We start from the raw sequence: 18297 nt of genomic DNA on the forward strand, positions 1-18297 counted from the left end.
TTGTGGACCTATTTCTTCTATGGGCAAACTGATGATTATCAAAGTCTGGTGGAAAGCAGGTTCTAAGGCAGCCTTTCTCAACCTGTGGGTGCCCAGATGTTGTTGAACTACAACTCCCATCACCCCTAGCCAGCAAGGCCAGAGCTCAGGGATGATGGGAGTTGTAGTCCAACAACGGCTGGGGACCCACAGGTTGAGAACCGCTGTCTAAGGTGTTGAAGGACCAGCCTTTCGAAGCATTTCATCACTACAGATGTTAATGCGTCGGCCTTTTATGCTGCGGACTCCTGTCCAGCTCGGGGTCCATCGAGAACCCTGAGATCCTAGTCACAGGCGCTGCCTATGGCACCCCTTGCAGGTAGTCCCCGCTTTGCCATGCTTTGCTAACACTTCCGCCCTTTTCCTGGCACGGCGCGCCTCCTTCCCTCGCCCCGCCTCCTGCTTCCCCAGCAGCCTCGCCTCCCACTGGCCGCCCGGGCCCTGGAACCCCGCCCCTTCCCCTTTGACCCCGCGACGTCTCGGCGCTCTCTCTTCCTGCTCCAAACCACGTGGGCGATGCGGAGCTCCCTGCGACCATAACAACCCGGCGCTTGCCGCCTGCCTGCCTGCCTGTCCGTCTCTCGAGCTCCTCCGCCGGACGCGTCCCCTGCAGCCGCCGTCGCCGCTCGCTCTCCCCGGAGGCAGTGCGGAGGAACCGGCGACATGGCGAGCGCCTCGGCCTCGCTCAGCTACGTCGGGTGCAACTTCTTGCGGCAGAGGCTGGTGCTCTCCACGCTCAGCGGCCGCCCGGTCAAGATCCGCAAGATCCGGGCCAAGGAGGAGAACCCCGGACTCCGAGGTGCATCTGCCCTGGGCGAGCGAGGAGGGAGGCGGGCGAGGAGAGGGGCTGCATGGGGAGGAGGAGGAGGGCAGGCGCGTTGGGTGGAGGAGAAAGCAGCAGCAGCAGCTGCAAAACCTAGAGTTGGAAGGGACCCTGAGGGTCATCCAGCCCACCCCTGTGCAGTGCAGGAATTTGCAGCTGCCCCTGACGGGGATCCAGTACCGGATTTATGTACAGTGGTACCTCGGGTTACAGACGCTTCAGGTTACAGACTCCGTTAACCCAGAAATAGTACTTCGGGTTAAGAACTTTGCTTCAGGATGAGGCCCCATTAGCTAAAGTGGTACCTCAGGTCAAGAACAGTTTCAGGTTAAGAACGGACCTCCGGAACGAATTAAGTTCTTAACCCGAGGTACCACTGTATAAGCTAAGCAAGCTATAGCTTGGGGCCCCACTCTCTTGGCGTCCCCCCAAAATGTAAAGGAAAAAAGAAACCTGACTGTGCATTTCCGAAATATACGATAGAAAGCAAATAAAATAAAAAACCTACATACAGCAACAGTGTTTTGTGTTGCATAGGCTCCTATGGTGTAAGTCATGGGCCCCGCCTGCTAGCCTGCTTCCTAAAATATCACTGGTTTGCTCATTTCTATATTTTGTCTTTCACTATTAGTATACTTTTTCTTGATTATATTTCAGTTCAACAATTACTTTGATAAAGTACATATTTTGTTATGTGCAAATGGCTTTAGATACCTATGAGGTCCATAAATTACCATATAGCATATGTTAAACACACAAAACCAGTGACAGTTTCTTGTTGACAAAGGACATATAAAGGGCCCCATTACCTTCAGTAGCTTAGGGCCTCATCAAACCTCAATCCGACCTGCACAACCTTGGCATTGTCTTTTTTTTTTTTATAAATTTTTTTATTGATTTTACAAAAAAGTTTTAAACAATACAAACAAATAAAAAGACATACAAACATGTATAATTTCATAACCTTTTTTTCATATCCCTCACTTCTCGGACTCCCCCAAACCTCCCCTTCCTACATCCCAATTTCCAAAATTATTTCAGCAAATTCTAAATAATTTTATCAAATATATTTTTTCTTATTCTTTTCTTCAGCTTAGTCTTATGTCGCTGTAATCTCCTTTTCTTTCTCAAAACCTCGACATTTTAGCATTCATCAATTTCAACCTTGGCATTGTCAGCACCGTGTTCCAGCCAAAGGGGGCAGTCTCTTACCATCATGGAATTGTAGAGTTGGAAGGGACCTCAAGGGTCATTTAGTCCAACCCCCTGCAGTGCAGGAAAATAGCAGCTGCCCATTACGGGGATCAGACCTGCGTAACCTTAGCACTGTCGGGCAGGACGGTTGGGTTCCCGTGGAGGAGGAAGCAGTGGCAGCAAAGCCTAGAATTGGAAGGGACCCTGAGGGTCACCTAGTCCAACCCCCTGAAATGCGGGAGTCTCAGCTAAAGCATCCCTGGCAGATGGCCATCCAACCTCTTCTGTGAGGCCACAGGTTCTTCTTGTTAGCATTAGGCTGGGCGCTGCAAGGGAGCAGCTGTGCTGTTGCCCGCTTTCACTTAGGCAAGAAGGGTAGCTGGTCTTGGGGTTGTAGGAGCCGGATGTGCCAGCCTGCCTGGAGGCAAGTCCGAGCATCCTTGAGTCTTTCTTGTATGCTGCTTCCTCTGTGCAGAGTTATCAGCTGCTAGGACAACCAGTTTGTCGCTGCCTGAAGTGAAATTCTGTTTACTGATGCAGAATGCTTTGTCATGATCTGGGAAACACAGGTTAGCCTCTGGAGCTTATCAGAGCAGAGATGTATGAAAGTATAACTCCAGGCATTTTAGCTCTAGAATAGGAAGAAGCTATGCATGCTATGTATCTCCCCGTTATTCAGAGAGGACCTGAGCACAAGCCTAACAATTTCTAATCGGAAGTAAGTTCTGTTGAATTCAGTGGGGTTAGGAATGCAGCCCTGGTTTCCTCTTTTTTCGGAGCTAGTGTGGTGCATCGAGGACAGGCTGCTTTGGGTGGGCTTGGCGTCAGATTCTCCCTCACCTATCAGACTCAATGGTTGGCCTTTGGCTAGTTGGAATTACCTGTAAACTTGTTTGGTTTGAAGGTAAGATGGGTTGATCTCATCTATACCAGTCTGAATGTTTGGGATGAATGGGGTAGGGATATAAGTGTAAGATTGTGGAAGTCCCGCTAGATTTGACCAAAAGCTCATTTAGCCCAGCTTCTGGTCCACAAGCAGGTCATGAAGGCAGTTTTATTTATTTCCCCAAGGTTTTTATACCATTTGATTGTAATAAAACTTCAAAACAATCAAATAGCAAAAGCCTTCTCTTGCTATTGCCCTCCAGCAGTTGATGATATTCAGTGGTATACTGGCTTCTAAACCCAAAAGTTACATGCAGGCAGCACAGCTAGTATCCGGTGATAGCCTTATGAATGTGTCATAGTATCATAGAATTGTAGAGTTGGAAGGGACCACAAAGGCCATCTAGCCCAACCCCCTGCAGGGCAGGAGTCTTTTCCCCAACATGGGGCTTGAACCCTTTACCCTGAGGTTAAGAGTCTCATGCTCTACTGACAGAGCTATCCCAGGTCAAATCCCCCTTTAAAGCCATCTTCAGTTCGTGGCCATTACTACCCACATCTTGTAGCGGTGAGTTCCACACTCAGGGAAGAAACGCTTCCATTTATCTGTCCTGAAATGTCTTCTGTCAATCAGTGATAAATTTATATTAGTGTTGCTGGAAATGAGGGCTAGTTTTGGAAATAGGCATAAAACTGGGACACAGGACCAGCTGACTCCCACAGTCCTTTCCAATTCTGTGAATGGTTAAGGGCAGGCATAGGCAAACTTGGCCCTCCAGATGTTTTGGGACTACAACTCCCATCATCCCTAGCTAACAGGACCAGTGGTCAGGTATGATAGGAACTGTAGTCTGAAAACATCTGGAGGGCCGAGTTTGTCTATGCCTGGTTAAGGGTGTGGGGAACACCATTTTTGTATTATCAGATTCGAGGCTGCACCCAGGGGGCTGTGTTTTTAGATTACCAGAACTGGATCCATTAGAGTCCCTCTGTATAGCTTGCTTTTTAGGTTCGTTTAAGGGTTATAGTACAGTGGTACCTCAGGTTAAGTACTTAATTCGTTCCAGAGGTCCGTACTGAACCTGAAACTGTTCTTAACCTGAAGCACCACTTTAGCTAATGGGGCCTCCTTCTGCTGCCACACCGCCGGAGCACGATTTCTGTTCTCATCCTGAAGCAAAGTACTTAATCTGAGGTAATATTTCTGGGTTATTCAAGAGAATATTTCTATAACCTGAAGCGTATGTAACCTGAGGTACCACTCTGTTGCCATTGTTTACACACCCTCCCTCTCATAATATAAAAGATTTTCCTCAAATATGTCCAATCGCAGTAGCCAATATGTAGGGAAGCAGTGGGGGACAGGATGAGTGGATGGGTTGGAATTCTGAATTCCCATACAAGTTGCATTGAGTTGGTTTCCCCCCTAGAGCTTATTGTTGAGAACATTGCAGGGTTTAGAAGGAGCTAAATGATCTGCTACTGATTCCAGCATGACTTTACCTTGCTCTTTGGGAGTCTCCCAGCTTATATATCTGAGTTTCTAACTCTGCACTGCTCCCATAACACTGAAAAAGGGGCTTGCAGATCAGGCCAGCACATGTTTACCTGGAAGAAAGCCTTGCTGTGTGTAAACTGGGCTGGCATTCAAGAGTTTGTGCAGGATCGCAGCCTTGCGTTCAGTCGGACAAAATTCTTATGGTTCCCTCGGCTACCAAATTGGGACACATTTTGCTCTCTCCCATCTACTTTTAACGGCACGGTTGGCAAACTGTTTAAAGAGTTTAAATGGGGGAAATGTTTTGATTGTAGCACGTTGCATGTTGTTGGGATTTCATTAAGGTTCTCGGAATAGTGACTGAATGCTAAGCATCTCTGTTTCTCTGACAGATTTTGAAGCAAACTTTATCCGGCTGATTGACAAAATAACCAATGGCTCTAGGATTGAAATAAACCAAACAGGTATTTATGTATCTATTATCTACTTGGCACCATCACAGTGTAATGTATAGCACTTTACAGAGTGCAAGAGAGCATAGCCCTTCTCCCGGAAGTTAACTGTCTTAAATTTGAAACGGGATACTCAAAGGGGAGGGGAGGCAGGAAGCCGGGAAAGTTCCTGCAATTGTTTCAATGGCTGGTAAAAGTAAAGGGACCCCTGACCATTAGGTCCAGTCGTGGCCAACTCTGGGGTTGCGGCGCTCATCTCGCTTTATTGGCTGAGGGAGCCGGCGTACAGCTTCTGGGTCATGTGGCCAGCATGACTAAGCAGCTTCTGGCGAACCAGAGCAGCGCACGGAAACGCCGTTTACCTTCCCGTTGGAGCGGCACCTATTTATCTACTTGCACTTTACGTGCTTTCGAACTGCTAGGTGGGCAGGAGCAGGGACCAAGCAACGGGGGCTCACCCTGTCGCGGGGATTTGAACTGCCAACCTTCTGATCGGCAAGTTCTAGGCTCTGTGGTTTAACCCACAGCGCCACCCGCGTCCCATTTCAGTGGGTTTAAAAGGGTCACCAGGCATCTCCTTCAGCAGGTGTATGTAATAATCACTTCTATATCATGGACCTCCAGGGTTAGGCAAGCCCAACTTCTGGCTTATGTCAACCTTGTTATAGTCATGGACAACTAATGCGGAGAATGTTTTTCGTGCTCTTTGAAAGGTACCACCTTATACTATCAGCCTGGCCTGCTCTATGGGGGTTCACTGGAACACGACTGCAGCCCCAACCGCAGCATTGGGTATTATTTGGAAAGCCTGCTGTGCTTAGCGCCGTTCATGAAGCACCCTCTAAGGATTGTTCTCCGTGGTGCCACCAATGATCAAGTGGATCCTACGGTAAGTTGTGAATCGTCCCAAATGTCAATGGTGTTTATATGTTTCCAAGTTCAAAGTGTCGGTGCTGCCCTTGAAAGCCCTAAATGGCCTCGGCCCTGTAGACCTGAAGGAACGTCTCCATCCCCATCGTTCTGCCCGGACACTGAGGTCCAGCAACGAGGGCCTTCTGGCGGTTCCCTCACTGCGAGAAGCCAAGTTACAGGGAACCAGGCAGAGGGCCTTCTCGGTGGTGGCGCCTGCCCTGTGGAACGCCCTTCCATCAGATGTCAAGGAAATAAGCAGCTATCTTATTTTTAGAAGACATCTGAAGGCAGCCCTTTTTAGAGAAGTTTTTAATGTCTGATGTTTTACTGTGTTTTTACTATTCTGCTGGGAGCCGTCCAGAGTGGCTGGGGAAACCCAGCCAGATGAGTGGGGAATAAATAATAAAATTATTAGGAGCAAGATGGTGGGAAGAGTGGAGGGTGGCTGCAACAAGAGCAAGGAGGAGTCTGGGGGAAGAGAGCTTGGTAAGTCATTGATTTGTGGCCACATAGGCCCCTTAATTTGGTCCCTGAGGATTGGGGGGGGGGTTCGTGCCCACACACCCACACTTCTGCTCTTGTTGGGTCTATAATGGCAAATCCTTTTACTGTGTCCATGTCATTTAACACGGAGAAAGGGAAAGAGTCTGTCACTGGGAGTGCTGCGGGGATAAGAGACCATGTTCTATGGCTGCCCCTTAGCCACAGCTCAAGGCTGTTCTAACTGAAACGGGTTAATGGCGAAACTGAAAAAGGAATTGTTAATTATGAATCCAAAGTACATGTAATCGAACCAATTTCTGGTGCTATGTTGCTTTTGGCAAATCTAATCACACATCCACCCCCCCAACCCATTGTGAATTAAAAACTCCTTCTCTGAACGAACTTTTAATTGGTTGGGGCGCAAAGATTGTTTGTGTTGTCTTCTAGTCAAGAGGCTTTCTCACTGAATATCTTTCAGGTGGATTGCCTTAAGGCGACAGCTCTGCCTTTATTGAAAAGATTTGGAATCGACGGTGAAGAATTGGAATTGAAGGTAAGACCTCAAATTACTATTTCTAGGAATTCTTATTCATATCGAGTGTGCTAACCTTTCTCCCTGATTTGAATGAGCTTTCCTATACATTGTGGCAGCTGCATTGCCTTGCTAGAATTTGTCTTCAAATGTTGTTGGATGGAAGGACCAGACATTTTTTATGTATGCAACAACAGCAGCAAGGATACTACTCGCAAAGCATTGGAAAGCTCAAGATCTACCCACACTGGAAGAATGGCAGATGCAACTGATAGACTACATGGAACTGGCCGAGATGACCGGCAGAATTCGAGACCTGGGAGAAGAGAGGACTGAGGAGGATTGGAAGAAATTTAAGAACTATTTACAAAAACATTGCAATTTGAGTGAATGCTAAACAGGATGCTAGATCAATATAACTGAGCACCACTAAACTTAGATGACTTTAAGAAAATAAGTGAGATTGAGAAAATATAACTCTTTTTTGAGAAGTAGAAGATTATGAAACATAGAAGGGATATAAGATTGCAAATAAGATAATAAATTGCTGACAAAATGCTATAACGATGAAAGTGGGAGCGGGAGATGTGAGGAAGTCCAAAGAAAATGTGAAATTATGTCAAGATATATGTTACATTGTTTATTATGTGTATTGCTATTGTAAAACCCAATAAATTTCTATTAAAAAAAAAAAAATGTTGTTGGATGAACAAGCCGGAGCACTTAAAAACCTTACTGCTTAACATTCTCGTTTATTGTTTTCAGATCGTGAGGAGGGGCATGCCCCCCAAAGGAGGTGGCGAAGTGATATTCAGTTGTCCTGTTAAGAAAGCATTGATGCCCATTCAGTACGTTGATCCTGGCAAAATTAAGCGCATCAGAGGTGTGGCGTATCCTTCTTGAAAAGTTTCCAAACTGATTTCTTTGCTTGTCTTACACTGTAAGGGAAAGAGTTAGGCTGCAATCCGAATATCCACAGACCTGAGTAAGCCCCATTGACTCAGTGTGGTTCCCTTGCAAATAGATGTGTATTAGATTGTGTGGGTAGTAAGGCATAGTGTCGTATGCACAACTGACGCGCAGTGCCAGGATGCGGATGGCGGAGCCATGGTAGACGTGGCTGACGCTGTGGTCCAAACCCCTGAGCCTCTTGCACTTGCCGATCAGAAGGTCAGCGGTTCGAATCCGTGCAATGGGGTGAGCTCCTGTTGCTCTGTCCCAGCCTCTGCCAACCTAGCAGTTCGAAAGCACGCCAGTGCAAGTAGATAAATAGGTACCGCTGTGGTGGGAAGGTAAACAGCGTTTCCGTGCACTCTGGTTTCCGTCATGGTGTCCCGTTGCACCAGAAGCAGTTTAGTCCTGCTGGCCACATGACCTGGAAAGCTGTCTGTGGACAAACGCCGGCTCCTTCGGCCTGAAGCAAGATGAGCACCGCAACCCCGTAGTCGCCTTTGATTGGACTTAACTGTCCAGGGGTCCTTTACCTTTTACCTTTACCTAGAGCAGTCTGAACTCCTTAGCCACGGGGCACAGAGTTTTGCTTTATTTTATTTTATTTACTGAATTTATATACTGCCCTATACCCGGAGGTCTCAGGGCAGTTCACAGAATAAAATCAGAATATAAAACCACAAAATGCATAATGGAAATAAAAACAAAAACAACCCAGTAACCCAACACCCCACATATTTTAAAAGGGTATAGGATGTCAATCAGATTAACCAAAGGCCTGGTTAAAAAGGAACGTTTTGCCTGGCACCTAAAGGTGTATAATGAAGGCACCAGGCGAATCTCCCTGGGGTGAGCATTCCACTGCAAATTAGTGCATACGTATATGCTGTTCGGATGCATGCACAGTTTGGAAATAAAGGCTCAAAAATTGCTAGCCCAAACGCTGCATTTAGTGGCTCCACCTGTTCAGGCATATCTGTTTTAAACATTTTGTGATCTAAAAGGGAAAATAAGAATCCGCTTTGTTTGCTGATTCATAACTGCCCTCGGGTGATAAGGTGAGCTGTGGCGAACGGTGCCATCCTAACCACGTCTGCTTAGTAAATCCTCTTGAGTTCTGTGCATAAATGGGAAACACCCCCCCCCCAGCTTTTTCTCAGCCTCCGCTTTTGTTGCAAAACCTGTTTCCTAGCAGCTTTCCTTCCTCGCTCTATTTAAAGTGAAAGCTAAAAGTCCACGGGAACCTGTCACTCTTTGCTGGTGTTTCTGCTCAATTGACACGTGGGTTAAACTGTCTGCCGTACTGGTCAAGCAGTAAAACCAGGAAGTGCAGAAGAAACCACCCAGTGGTTCGTCTCATCTTTTACTCTTGACACTCTCCTAATCCTTTCATGTGTAGGATCTTCTAAAACTCTGAATTCGGCGTGGGGATGGCTACATACACAAGCCCCCAACCCCCAACTTATGTTTAAGGTACATGCTCAGAAAGATAAACATTATACCATTCTTCCTTGCTGAAGGAAGTTGTCATTCCTTTTTCCATGTTGAATTGGTTGTTGCGCTGTTGACTAGCCCTGTGGTGTGCTTAGCCCTTTCAAGTAGGTGGGTTGGAGAGGGACTCAGTAAAAAAAGGTGTTGCATCTTCCTGCAATCACATGATGCTGCGAAAGATACATTCAGCAGACCCTTTTGACCATGGGTACGCAAACTAAGGCCCAGGGGCCGGATCCAGCCCAATCGCCTTCTGAATCTGGCCTGCGGACTGTCCGGGAATCAGTGTGTTTTCACATGAGTAGAATGCGTCCTTTTATTTAAAATGCATCTCTGGGTTATTTGTGGGACATAGGGATTTGTTCATATATATTTTTTCAAAATATAGTCCGGCCCCCCACAAGGTCTGAGGGACAGTGGACCAGCCCCCTGCTGGAAAAATTTGCTGACCCCTGCTTTTGACTATGGAAAGTTAAGTAACACTTGCAAACCATCCAAACTCACAAGTAGAGTGGCAGATGAAAATGATGGACTTTGCAGAACTGGCGAAGCTGACGGGAAAAATCCGAAACCAGCACGATCAAGTATTCCAAAAGGACTGGAGTAAATTTATACAATATTTGAAAGATCATTTCAAGCAATTAATAACACTAGTAGGGTTATCTGAAGGCTTGTAATGAGAATATTTTTACCTTTCTACATTTATTTAAATTTTGAGGTATTTTGTAGTGGGTTGTATTAGAATTGGAAAATATATACAGTGGTACCTCAGGTTACATACACTTCAGGTTACAGACCCCGCTAACCCAGAAATAGTACCTCAGGTTAAGAACTTTGCTTCAGGATGAGAACAGAAACTGTGCTCCGGCGGCACAGCAGCAGCTAGATGCCCCATTAGCTAAAGTGGTGCTTCAGGTTAAGAATGGACCTCCGGAACAAATTAAGTACTTAACCCCAGGTACCACTGTAAAATGTTGTGATATCAAGGTTACTTTTGAAAGCCAAGAGGTGGGAGGGAAGGAAGTCGATAGGCTCTAAAGAGCCAAAGAAGTAAAGTGGATAATAATGATGTGAGTATATTGTTTAAATGGAAACCTAATAAAAATTATTTAAAAAACAAAAAAGCAAAATGCACAAGCAGGAAATGTGTTGGAAGTCCTCTTCTGGCTATGAAGGACTTGGTCACAAATTTATTGACAGCTGCATGAATTATTATAGCTAGGAAGTGGAAGAGGCAAGCAGAATATAAAATGGAGGAATGGTATAAAGAGGTGTGGGATATTGCTGTTAATGATAAATTAACATGTGCCATTAAGGTTAGATGGAGAATACGCAGGAGAAATGATTTCAGAGGAGATATGCTTGTAGAATTTGTACTGTTAAAACAGAAAGGAGTCAGACCATCGCAAGAGGTGTTGAAATTTTGGGAGGTTGGATAGTTATAATGGAATGGTCTTGGTGGTGGGGCGCACGTTTTTATTCTTATTTATTTATGATTATTTGTTAAAAATAAAAAGGATGTATAAAATGTAAATAAATATAAATAAAATAAGGAAGTCCTCTTCTGTATACTGGCCTGCTTTTGTGTTAACGCCTTTTTCTATAAGAAATTCCTTAATTTCATAAATCAGCTATTCGGTCAGAGTGTCCCCGCAGATTGCGAACCGAATTGTGGATTCTGCAAGGAGCATCCTGAATAAATTCCTACCGGATATTTACATCTACACCGACCATATGAAAGGGACAAGCTCTGGGAAGTAAGTTTTCCTAATAATAATAATATTTTATATATGCCTCCACCCATTATTCTTTAATAGGCCATTTATTTGTGGTTTACTAATATAATGCTTACTTGAAGGAGGAGGGGTGGAGGTGGGGGCAGAAGGCAATCTGGTAATAACAATTTTGTAGCATTGATACAGCTCAATTTGCAGTTTTCAAAGCCTCTCAGTAATCTTTGCAACAGTTCTGCGAGATATCATTCTATCTGTATGGCAGGTGAGGAATTAGTGAAGTTCAGGGAACAGTGGCTTGTCATAGGCTGAACCGCTGAGTTTGTGGCTGAAATGGGATTGCAGCCATAGACCCTCCTGGCTTCCACTCTGACAATGCATGAGTGTTTCATTGAGCTTCACCTGATCCACCTGACCTTCTGTGCCTTCTGATCACAACCAGCTTTTGTAAGGAAGGAAACCCCTCCTGAACTCTGCCCACTCTCCTCCCAAACTCTACAACTCTTGGGAAGAGGATTATTACATTTTCACCCATACTTTAGCAGCAGGTTGTTCAAGAGAGAGTTTGCCATCCAATGGACTTGGAAATTTCTTAAGGGCAGCTTGTTCAGCTCTGCCTGTCTCCTGTTGTTATTGACCTTTATTGGCACAAGCTGTCAGTCTCCTTTTTACACCTCCATCCCAAGTGCGCTTCTTATTTTTGTTGTTGTTGTTTAGTTGTTTAGTTGTGTCTGACTCTTCGTGACCCCATGGACCAGAGCACGCCAGGCACTCCTGTCTTCCACTGCCTCCCGCAGTTTGGTCAAACTCATGCTGGTAGCTTCGAGAACACTGTCCAACCATCTCGTCCTCTGTCGTCCCCTTCTCCTTGTGCCCTCAATCTTTCCCAACATCAGGGTCTTTTCCAGGGAGTCTTCTCTTCTCATGAGGTGGCCAAAGTATTGGAGCCTCAGCTTCAGGATCTGTCCTTCCAGTGAGCACTCAGGGCTGATTTCCTTAAGAATGGATAGGTTTGATCTTCTTGCAGTCCATGGGACTCTCAAGAGTCTCCTCCAGCACCATAATTCAAAAGCATCAATTCTTCGGCGATCAGCCTTCTTTATGGTCCAGCTCTCACTTCCATACATCACTACTGGGAAAACCATAGCTTTGACCTTTGACGGACCTTTGTCGGCAAGGTGATGTCTCTGCTTTTTAAGATGCTGTCAAGGTTTGTCATTGCTTTTTTCCCAAGAAGCAGGCGTCTTTTAATTTCGTGACTGCTGTCACCATCTGCAGTGATCATGGAGGCCAAGAAAGTAAAATCTCTCACTGCCTCTTATTTTATAAGACTGCAATTACTTGCCCTTCAGGTCCTGTATTGCCCTGATATCAAACCAAGTGGAAAGACCTTTGCTATCTCACAGCATCCTCCAAGTGGGCTTTCTTCTCCTGAAGCTGGAGCTACGATCTAGGACCAAACTCGGTCCCACTCTGGCTCCTCCAAAACCTTGGCATGGCCATTGCTGGGCTCAGTTAGACAGGCCTGGTGCAAAACAGTCAAGGGGTCAAGGAGAACGACCAGGCCCAATTGGGTGCTGATGGGAGTAAATGTCGCTGACTATTTTATACCAGAACGTTAATTTTTTACATGTTAGTTTAGGCTCTTTTTTTTTAAGCAACAAGCAGGCACCTTCACCGCGGGATTTTAAAATGAAACAATTCCTTTCATTCCACCCCTGTGTCCTGTGTGCTTTCTTCTTTCAGGTCCCCAGGTTTCGGCCTCACTCTGGTGGCAGAGACAACAAATGGTACTTTCCTCAGTGCTGAGTTGGCCTCCAGCCCCCAGGGACAGGGCGCAGCTGTGCTCCCGGAAGACCTGGCCATAAAGTGTGCAAAGCTGCTACTCGAAGAGATTCACAGAGTAAGTAGCTGTTTCGTTTTCGCTCCCTGAAGAATTGTGGTGGTGTCTCATAACTTCATTTTACATCTTTGCATTAGGGAGACTCTTTCTCTCCACGCTGCCCAGGTTGTATTCCTTCTCTAGATGGCGAAAGAAAACCTGCGCTGTGTGTAATGTATTTCTCCTTAATGCAACAAATGATCTTGGTCAGAAATAGGACTCTTCTTTAAGAGGTAATTAGAGCCCTTCTCTGGTTTCGAAAGACTTCGCCCCTTTGATTAGGAAGGTTGTAGGCCACAGAATCATTTTGTTCTTGCTGCTGATGCACCCTGCGCTAAATGGGTTCCTGATCTGTTAGTGGTCAGCTCGAGTCATTGGATATGCCAATGACTATTTTACTTCCTAATGAGAGCCGGAGAAAGAGATGGGCCTTATTCATGGTTGCCTAATGGGCTGTAAGGCTCAGGATGGAGTTGGAAAGCCAGGGTCATGTTTCTTTCTATGCTCTTCCTGAGTGCAACTGAGATCAAGAAAATGCATGCCACAGAGGTGGGAATGCCGACCTATTAAACAATTTTGGAGTGAAATATATGAAGAAATCAAAAAGATGTTTAAAATATCTTTTAGTAAAAAACCGGACGCATCCCTTTTAGGTATAATCACAAACGATATCCCTGACAGTCAAAGGAAAGTATTCCTTTATGCAGCGACAGCTGCCAGGATGCTCATAGCAAAAGATTGGAAAGGGAGAAAAATTCCATCAGCGAAAGAATGGCAAATTAAAATTTGTGAATATATACATCTGTCAAGACTGACCAGCATTCATAAGGGGACAATCGGACCAAAAATTAAAAGAATGGCAATGTGCTAAAGAGTATATGAGAAAACATTGTTCTGGAGTAAGCATATCGGTATGTAACGGATGAAGCTTTGCAGGGTTAAAGAAAGAGAAAAATGGTGCAAAAAGAATAAAGATAGAGGTAATCTACATTAGACACAACAATTTAGAAAGAGTAAAAATTTCAAGGTCTTAGAACAAAGGAAGGAAGTCAATATGTGTATATGGACGTAATGATGATATGGTTTTATTTGTAGATGTGTGTTTTTTGTTTTGTTTTGTTTTGTTGTTCTTTTTTCTCTTGTGTCCCCCCCTTGTTTGTACTGTTTTATTTTGGATTCATTGTTTGTAATTTTTGTTGTAATTTTGCATTGAAAATTAAAAAAAATAAAAACAAAAGAAAGAAAATGCATGCCACAGATTGGGCTGGCGGGTTGGTCTTGCAGAAAGGAATCTCTCTATCTCAGCATATGATGGAGCTATTTCCACTTGAACCACCTGTCTTGGTTGACTTGGGCTGCCGGGTGCCTGTACCCACTTCCCGGAGGGTAAATCTGTTAGAATGTGGTGGAGTAGGCATACATGGGAATGGGCAGTTGATTTCTTTGGCCCTACAAAGTCCTCTGCTTTTACACACAAATTGGTCCCAATACTGATTTCAAGCACCTTTTTTGCCGTTGGGTTCGTTGAACGCGTGTTATCTTTTTGACCCTTGAAATGCAGTTTGTAACTGTTCTGTGGTTTTCCCTCCCTCTTCCCCTTTTCGCCCATATTTTCCAGTTAAGTGCAAAGCTTAATTATTAAATGGTTTGCGTTTGCAGGGAGGCTGTGTGGATTCAACAAACCAAAGCCTCATTCTTCTCCTCATGACCCTTGGGCAGCAGGACGTCTCCAAAGTCCTGCTAGGACCTCTGTCCCCATACACGTAAGTCCTTTCTATTTCCCCCACCCCCTGAGAAGGAATTACCCATCTCTGTTCAATTTGCTAATTGCATAGAATAACAGATTTTGTTACTACTGTGAATGCTTAATTTGTAGCTGCGAAAGGAACATCTTCAAAGCCCTCAGTGCAGTGTATTAGGTAAAAAGATAAAAAGTAAAGGACCCCTGGACGGTTGAGTCCAGTCAAAGGCGACTATGGGGTTGTGGCACTCATCTCGCTTTCAGGCTGAGGGAGCTGGCGTTTGTCCACAGGCAGCTTTCCGGGTCATGTGGCCAGCATGACTAAACTGCTTCTGGAGCAACGGGACACTGTGACGGAAGCCAGAGCACACGGAAACGCCGTTTGCCTTCCTGTCGCAGTGGTACCTATTTATCTACTTGCACTGGCGTGCTTTCGAACTGCTAGGTGGGCAGGAACTGGGACTAAGCAACGGGAGCTCACCCGTCACGGGGATTCGAACCGCCAACCTTCCGATCGGCAAGCCCAAGAGGCTCAGTGGTTTAGACCACAGCGCCACCCGCGTCCCTTTACTAGGGGTCCTTTACCTTTACCTTTGCAGTATATTACCTGTTGTCTGATTTTAGGAAAGCCAACAGATGACTTGCTCATCAATCCTCCACGTTTCCAGAGCTCTGAAACATGCTGTGGCAAGTAATGGGCACACAAGCTGGGTGCTTGTTTTCTGGCGTAACCTCTGGGCCATGGTGGTGATGGTGATGTTGATGATTTTATATGCCGCCCATCTGACTGGGTTACCCCAGCCACTCTGGGTGGCTTCCCACAATTTATAAAAACCGCAATAAAACGCCAAACATTAAAAACTTCCCTATACATGGCTGCCCTCAGATGTGTCCCAGAAGTTGGATAGTTGTTTATTTCCTTGACATCTGATAGGAGAGTGTTCCACAGGGTGGGCGCCACTACTGAGAAGGCCCTCTGCCTGGTTTCCTGTAACCTCACTTCTTGCAATGAGGGAACCTCCAGAAAGCCATCGGAGCTGGATTTCAGTGTCCAGGCTGGACAGTGCAGGAGGAGATGCTCCTTCAGGTATACAGGGCTGAGACCCTTTATACCAATAGCTGTGGCATAGAAGGGCTAATATTTTGGACCGTTTAATCATCTTCTCTGACTTGATTTGCGAAGATTGAAAAGAAACTGCCACGCATCCCCTTTTGTGTTTGGGAGGAGGAATGCGAGTGTTTCAGCATTTGGCGTAAAGCTGTCTGTGCAAAGGAAAAGACCCGTTTTGATATTGGTGGAAGGAGATGTCAATATTGGGAGATGCAGCTCCTGCTTTCTTTGCAATTGACCATTTCCAGCGGAGAGCTTGCTGTGGTTTCTTCGTCTTGCATGCCGGCTTCTGCATCTATTTTGGAATTCTGTTAGTGTTGGGAATTCCATTCCACCCTTTGCTGCAGAAATGTGGATTGTTACACGTCACATGCCTGTTTACATTCCAGCACAGATTGCTGGCATGAGGGGAACTTCCGCTCTGTATTGCTTTTGTTTTCAGTCTCTCCGAGAAGGCGGCAAGGAGAGAAGCCATGTTTTCTTTGTCCTGATTTATGTATAATAAATGTGTAGTTAAGTATTGAGTCCACGCCTCAAGCCTCATCTCTCCGTATGCCCCACGGAGAGCCTCAAGGTCCATATATAGCAACACCCTAGTGGTCCCTGGCCCTAAGGAAGTTAGATTAGCTTCAACCAGAGCCAGGGCCTTTTCAACTCTGGCTCCGGCCTGGTGGAATGCTCTGTCTCATGAGACCAGGGCCCTGCAGGATCTGATTTCTTTCCGCAGGGCCTGTAAGACAGAGTTGTTCCGCCTGGCCTTTGGCTTGGAGTCAATTTGATTCCCTCCCCCTCTTTCTTTTTTTCTTTTCCTTTCTCCTCCTGTGATGAGGCTACATTTTAATATTTTAATGTTTCAATATTTTAATGTTGTATTTTAATTTTGTTTTTAAGTTATATTCATTCAACTTGTTTTTATTATTGCTTGTTAGCCGCCCTGAGCCTGCCTTGGCTGGGGAGGGCGGGGTATAAATAAAAATTATTATTATCTGTTATGCAGTTTACACTGCTGAGTAATGTGTGCTCAAGCCTGCTCTGCTTGAGTCACAGACGCATGTCGGGGAAGATGACTGATGGATCTCTGCAACGGCAAGGCTGAGAGGGTAGACACCCCAGCTGGGGCTGAGCCAGCTGGCTTTTCATCCCCCGGTTCCGACAGTTAGAACAACTAGACTGTGAACTGTCCTTTTTCGGTTATCATGGTACCGGTGCTGTATGTGTGAAAGGTACAGTACTGTGATAACTGAAGAATGATGGTGCCATCGCAATGACATGGGTGCTGTGCTGGGAAACTACTGCTGGACCTTGGCCTCTGACCTTGGAAGCCAAAGGGGAGATCTTGTGATTGGGGTGGAGGGAGACCAGAGAGAGAAGCTCTCAGACATAACACTCAGGAGCGGTATGCAATCAGCTGGGGATGCCTTTGGTAGCAAAGATGACCAAGTGATCTTTCCTGTGTTGGCAATGAGCCTATATAAGGAGCAGAGGTAGAGCAGGGATCAGCCAGCGGGAGAAACCAAGTTGCAAATTGTCAGGATCCGGTGTCGGTCAGCAATAAAAAGAAACCCACCAGTGTCAGCAGGGTGGGTTTGATTTAAATGAAATCGATTTAAATCCCGATTTAAAACACTAGTCAGTAAGACTTGATTTAAATCATTTTTTTTACAGAAAGACTCATTCTTACTGGTATAATGTTAATATTTACAACCAGATGAAAGTTTCATTTTTGGAATAATAAATTTTCAGAGTAGTTTTTACAATTACATCAAAAATTACTGATTTGGTTATGCTATTAGAAATACATCGATGATAATTGTGAAATTATCGTGAGGTCTAATAAGTTAGCTGGTTATATTAGGACAACTTATGATATAAGTTTGTCAGCTCCAGCCATCTGTTTGCATAACTAAATCAAATGCTAATTGCGTTGTGTACTTTTCTGTGTGTACTAGACTTCCAGTTTGCTCAGTATATATAATCTTGGAAAAGATGTTTTTAAAAATAAATCGTGTGTATCCCCCCCCCCCCGTTATAAATTTCAGGTGTATCTGTTGGCATCCAGATGTTGCCCACGTTAAATTTTGCGTAGGTTAAGACATTCACTTTTGCTTTTTCTTCCTTTCTTAGAATTGAGTTTCTGCGGCATCTGAGAAGTTACTTCCAGGTTATGTTTAAAATCGAAAGCAAACCGTCCGGCGAAGAACGCAAAGGTGGAGACAAGGTCTTAATGACATGTGTGGGCATCGGGTTTTCCAATCTTAGCAAGACGGTAAAATGATGTGCCTGTGGATTTTTGTATGATTAAACTAATTCCCTTTTTGTAACACAGACGTTATCGGCTATGTTTGCAGAATCAAATTAAATCTGGGAAAGGGCCATGGTTCAGTGGTAGAGAGCAGCTTTGGGTGCAGAAGGTGCAAGGTTCAATCCCCGTTATCTTCAGGTGAGTCTGGAAGAAACCCCGTCTGAATTCCCGGAGAGCTGCTGCCGGCCAGTGTAGGCAGTATTGAGCTAAATAGGCCGATGATGTGACTGCATGCGATGCAATTTCCCACGTTCCATTCTCCTTTTGT

General features: G+C 45.2%; 1 protein-coding gene across 1 annotated transcript; it reads left to right on the forward strand.

Moving 5' to 3' along the window:
* The first annotated feature begins 562 nt into the window (after positions 1 to 562).
* RCL1 (RNA terminal phosphate cyclase like 1) lies at positions 563 to 18048 on the forward strand. The gene is made up of 9 exons (XM_080987913.1): positions 563 to 838; positions 4832 to 4903; positions 5605 to 5780; positions 6765 to 6839; positions 7584 to 7708; positions 10892 to 11017; positions 12740 to 12896; positions 14535 to 14638; positions 17852 to 18048. Exons 1-9 carry the CDS (start codon positions 703 to 705, stop codon positions 18000 to 18002), a joined length of 1122 nt encoding a protein of 373 aa, XP_080844039.1. The 5' UTR covers positions 563 to 702; the 3' UTR covers positions 18003 to 18048.
* The last annotated feature ends 249 nt before the right edge of the window (positions 18049 to 18297 follow it).

The sequence above is a fragment of the Podarcis pityusensis genome, assembly GCF_964106645.2.
Source record: "Podarcis pityusensis genome assembly, chromosome: 17".
NCBI classification, from domain to species: Eukaryota; Metazoa; Chordata; class Lepidosauria; order Squamata; family Lacertidae; genus Podarcis; species Podarcis pityusensis.

What these genes read in the sequence shown, in the direction of transcription:
- RCL1 (XM_080987913.1), top strand. Translation starts at nt 703, where the DNA reads ATGGCGAGCGCCTCGGCCTCGCTCAGCTACGTCGGGTGCAACTTCTTG. An exon ending in GGAGAACCCCGGACTCCGAG is followed by an intron (nt 839 to 4,831) that starts GTGCATCTGCCC and finishes TTTCTCTGACAG; the next exon opens with ATTTTGAAGCAAACTTTATC. An exon ending in AAGCGCATCAGAGGTGTGGC is followed by an intron (nt 7,709 to 10,891) that starts GTATCCTTCTTG and finishes TTCATAAATCAG; the next exon opens with CTATTCGGTCAGAGTGTCCC.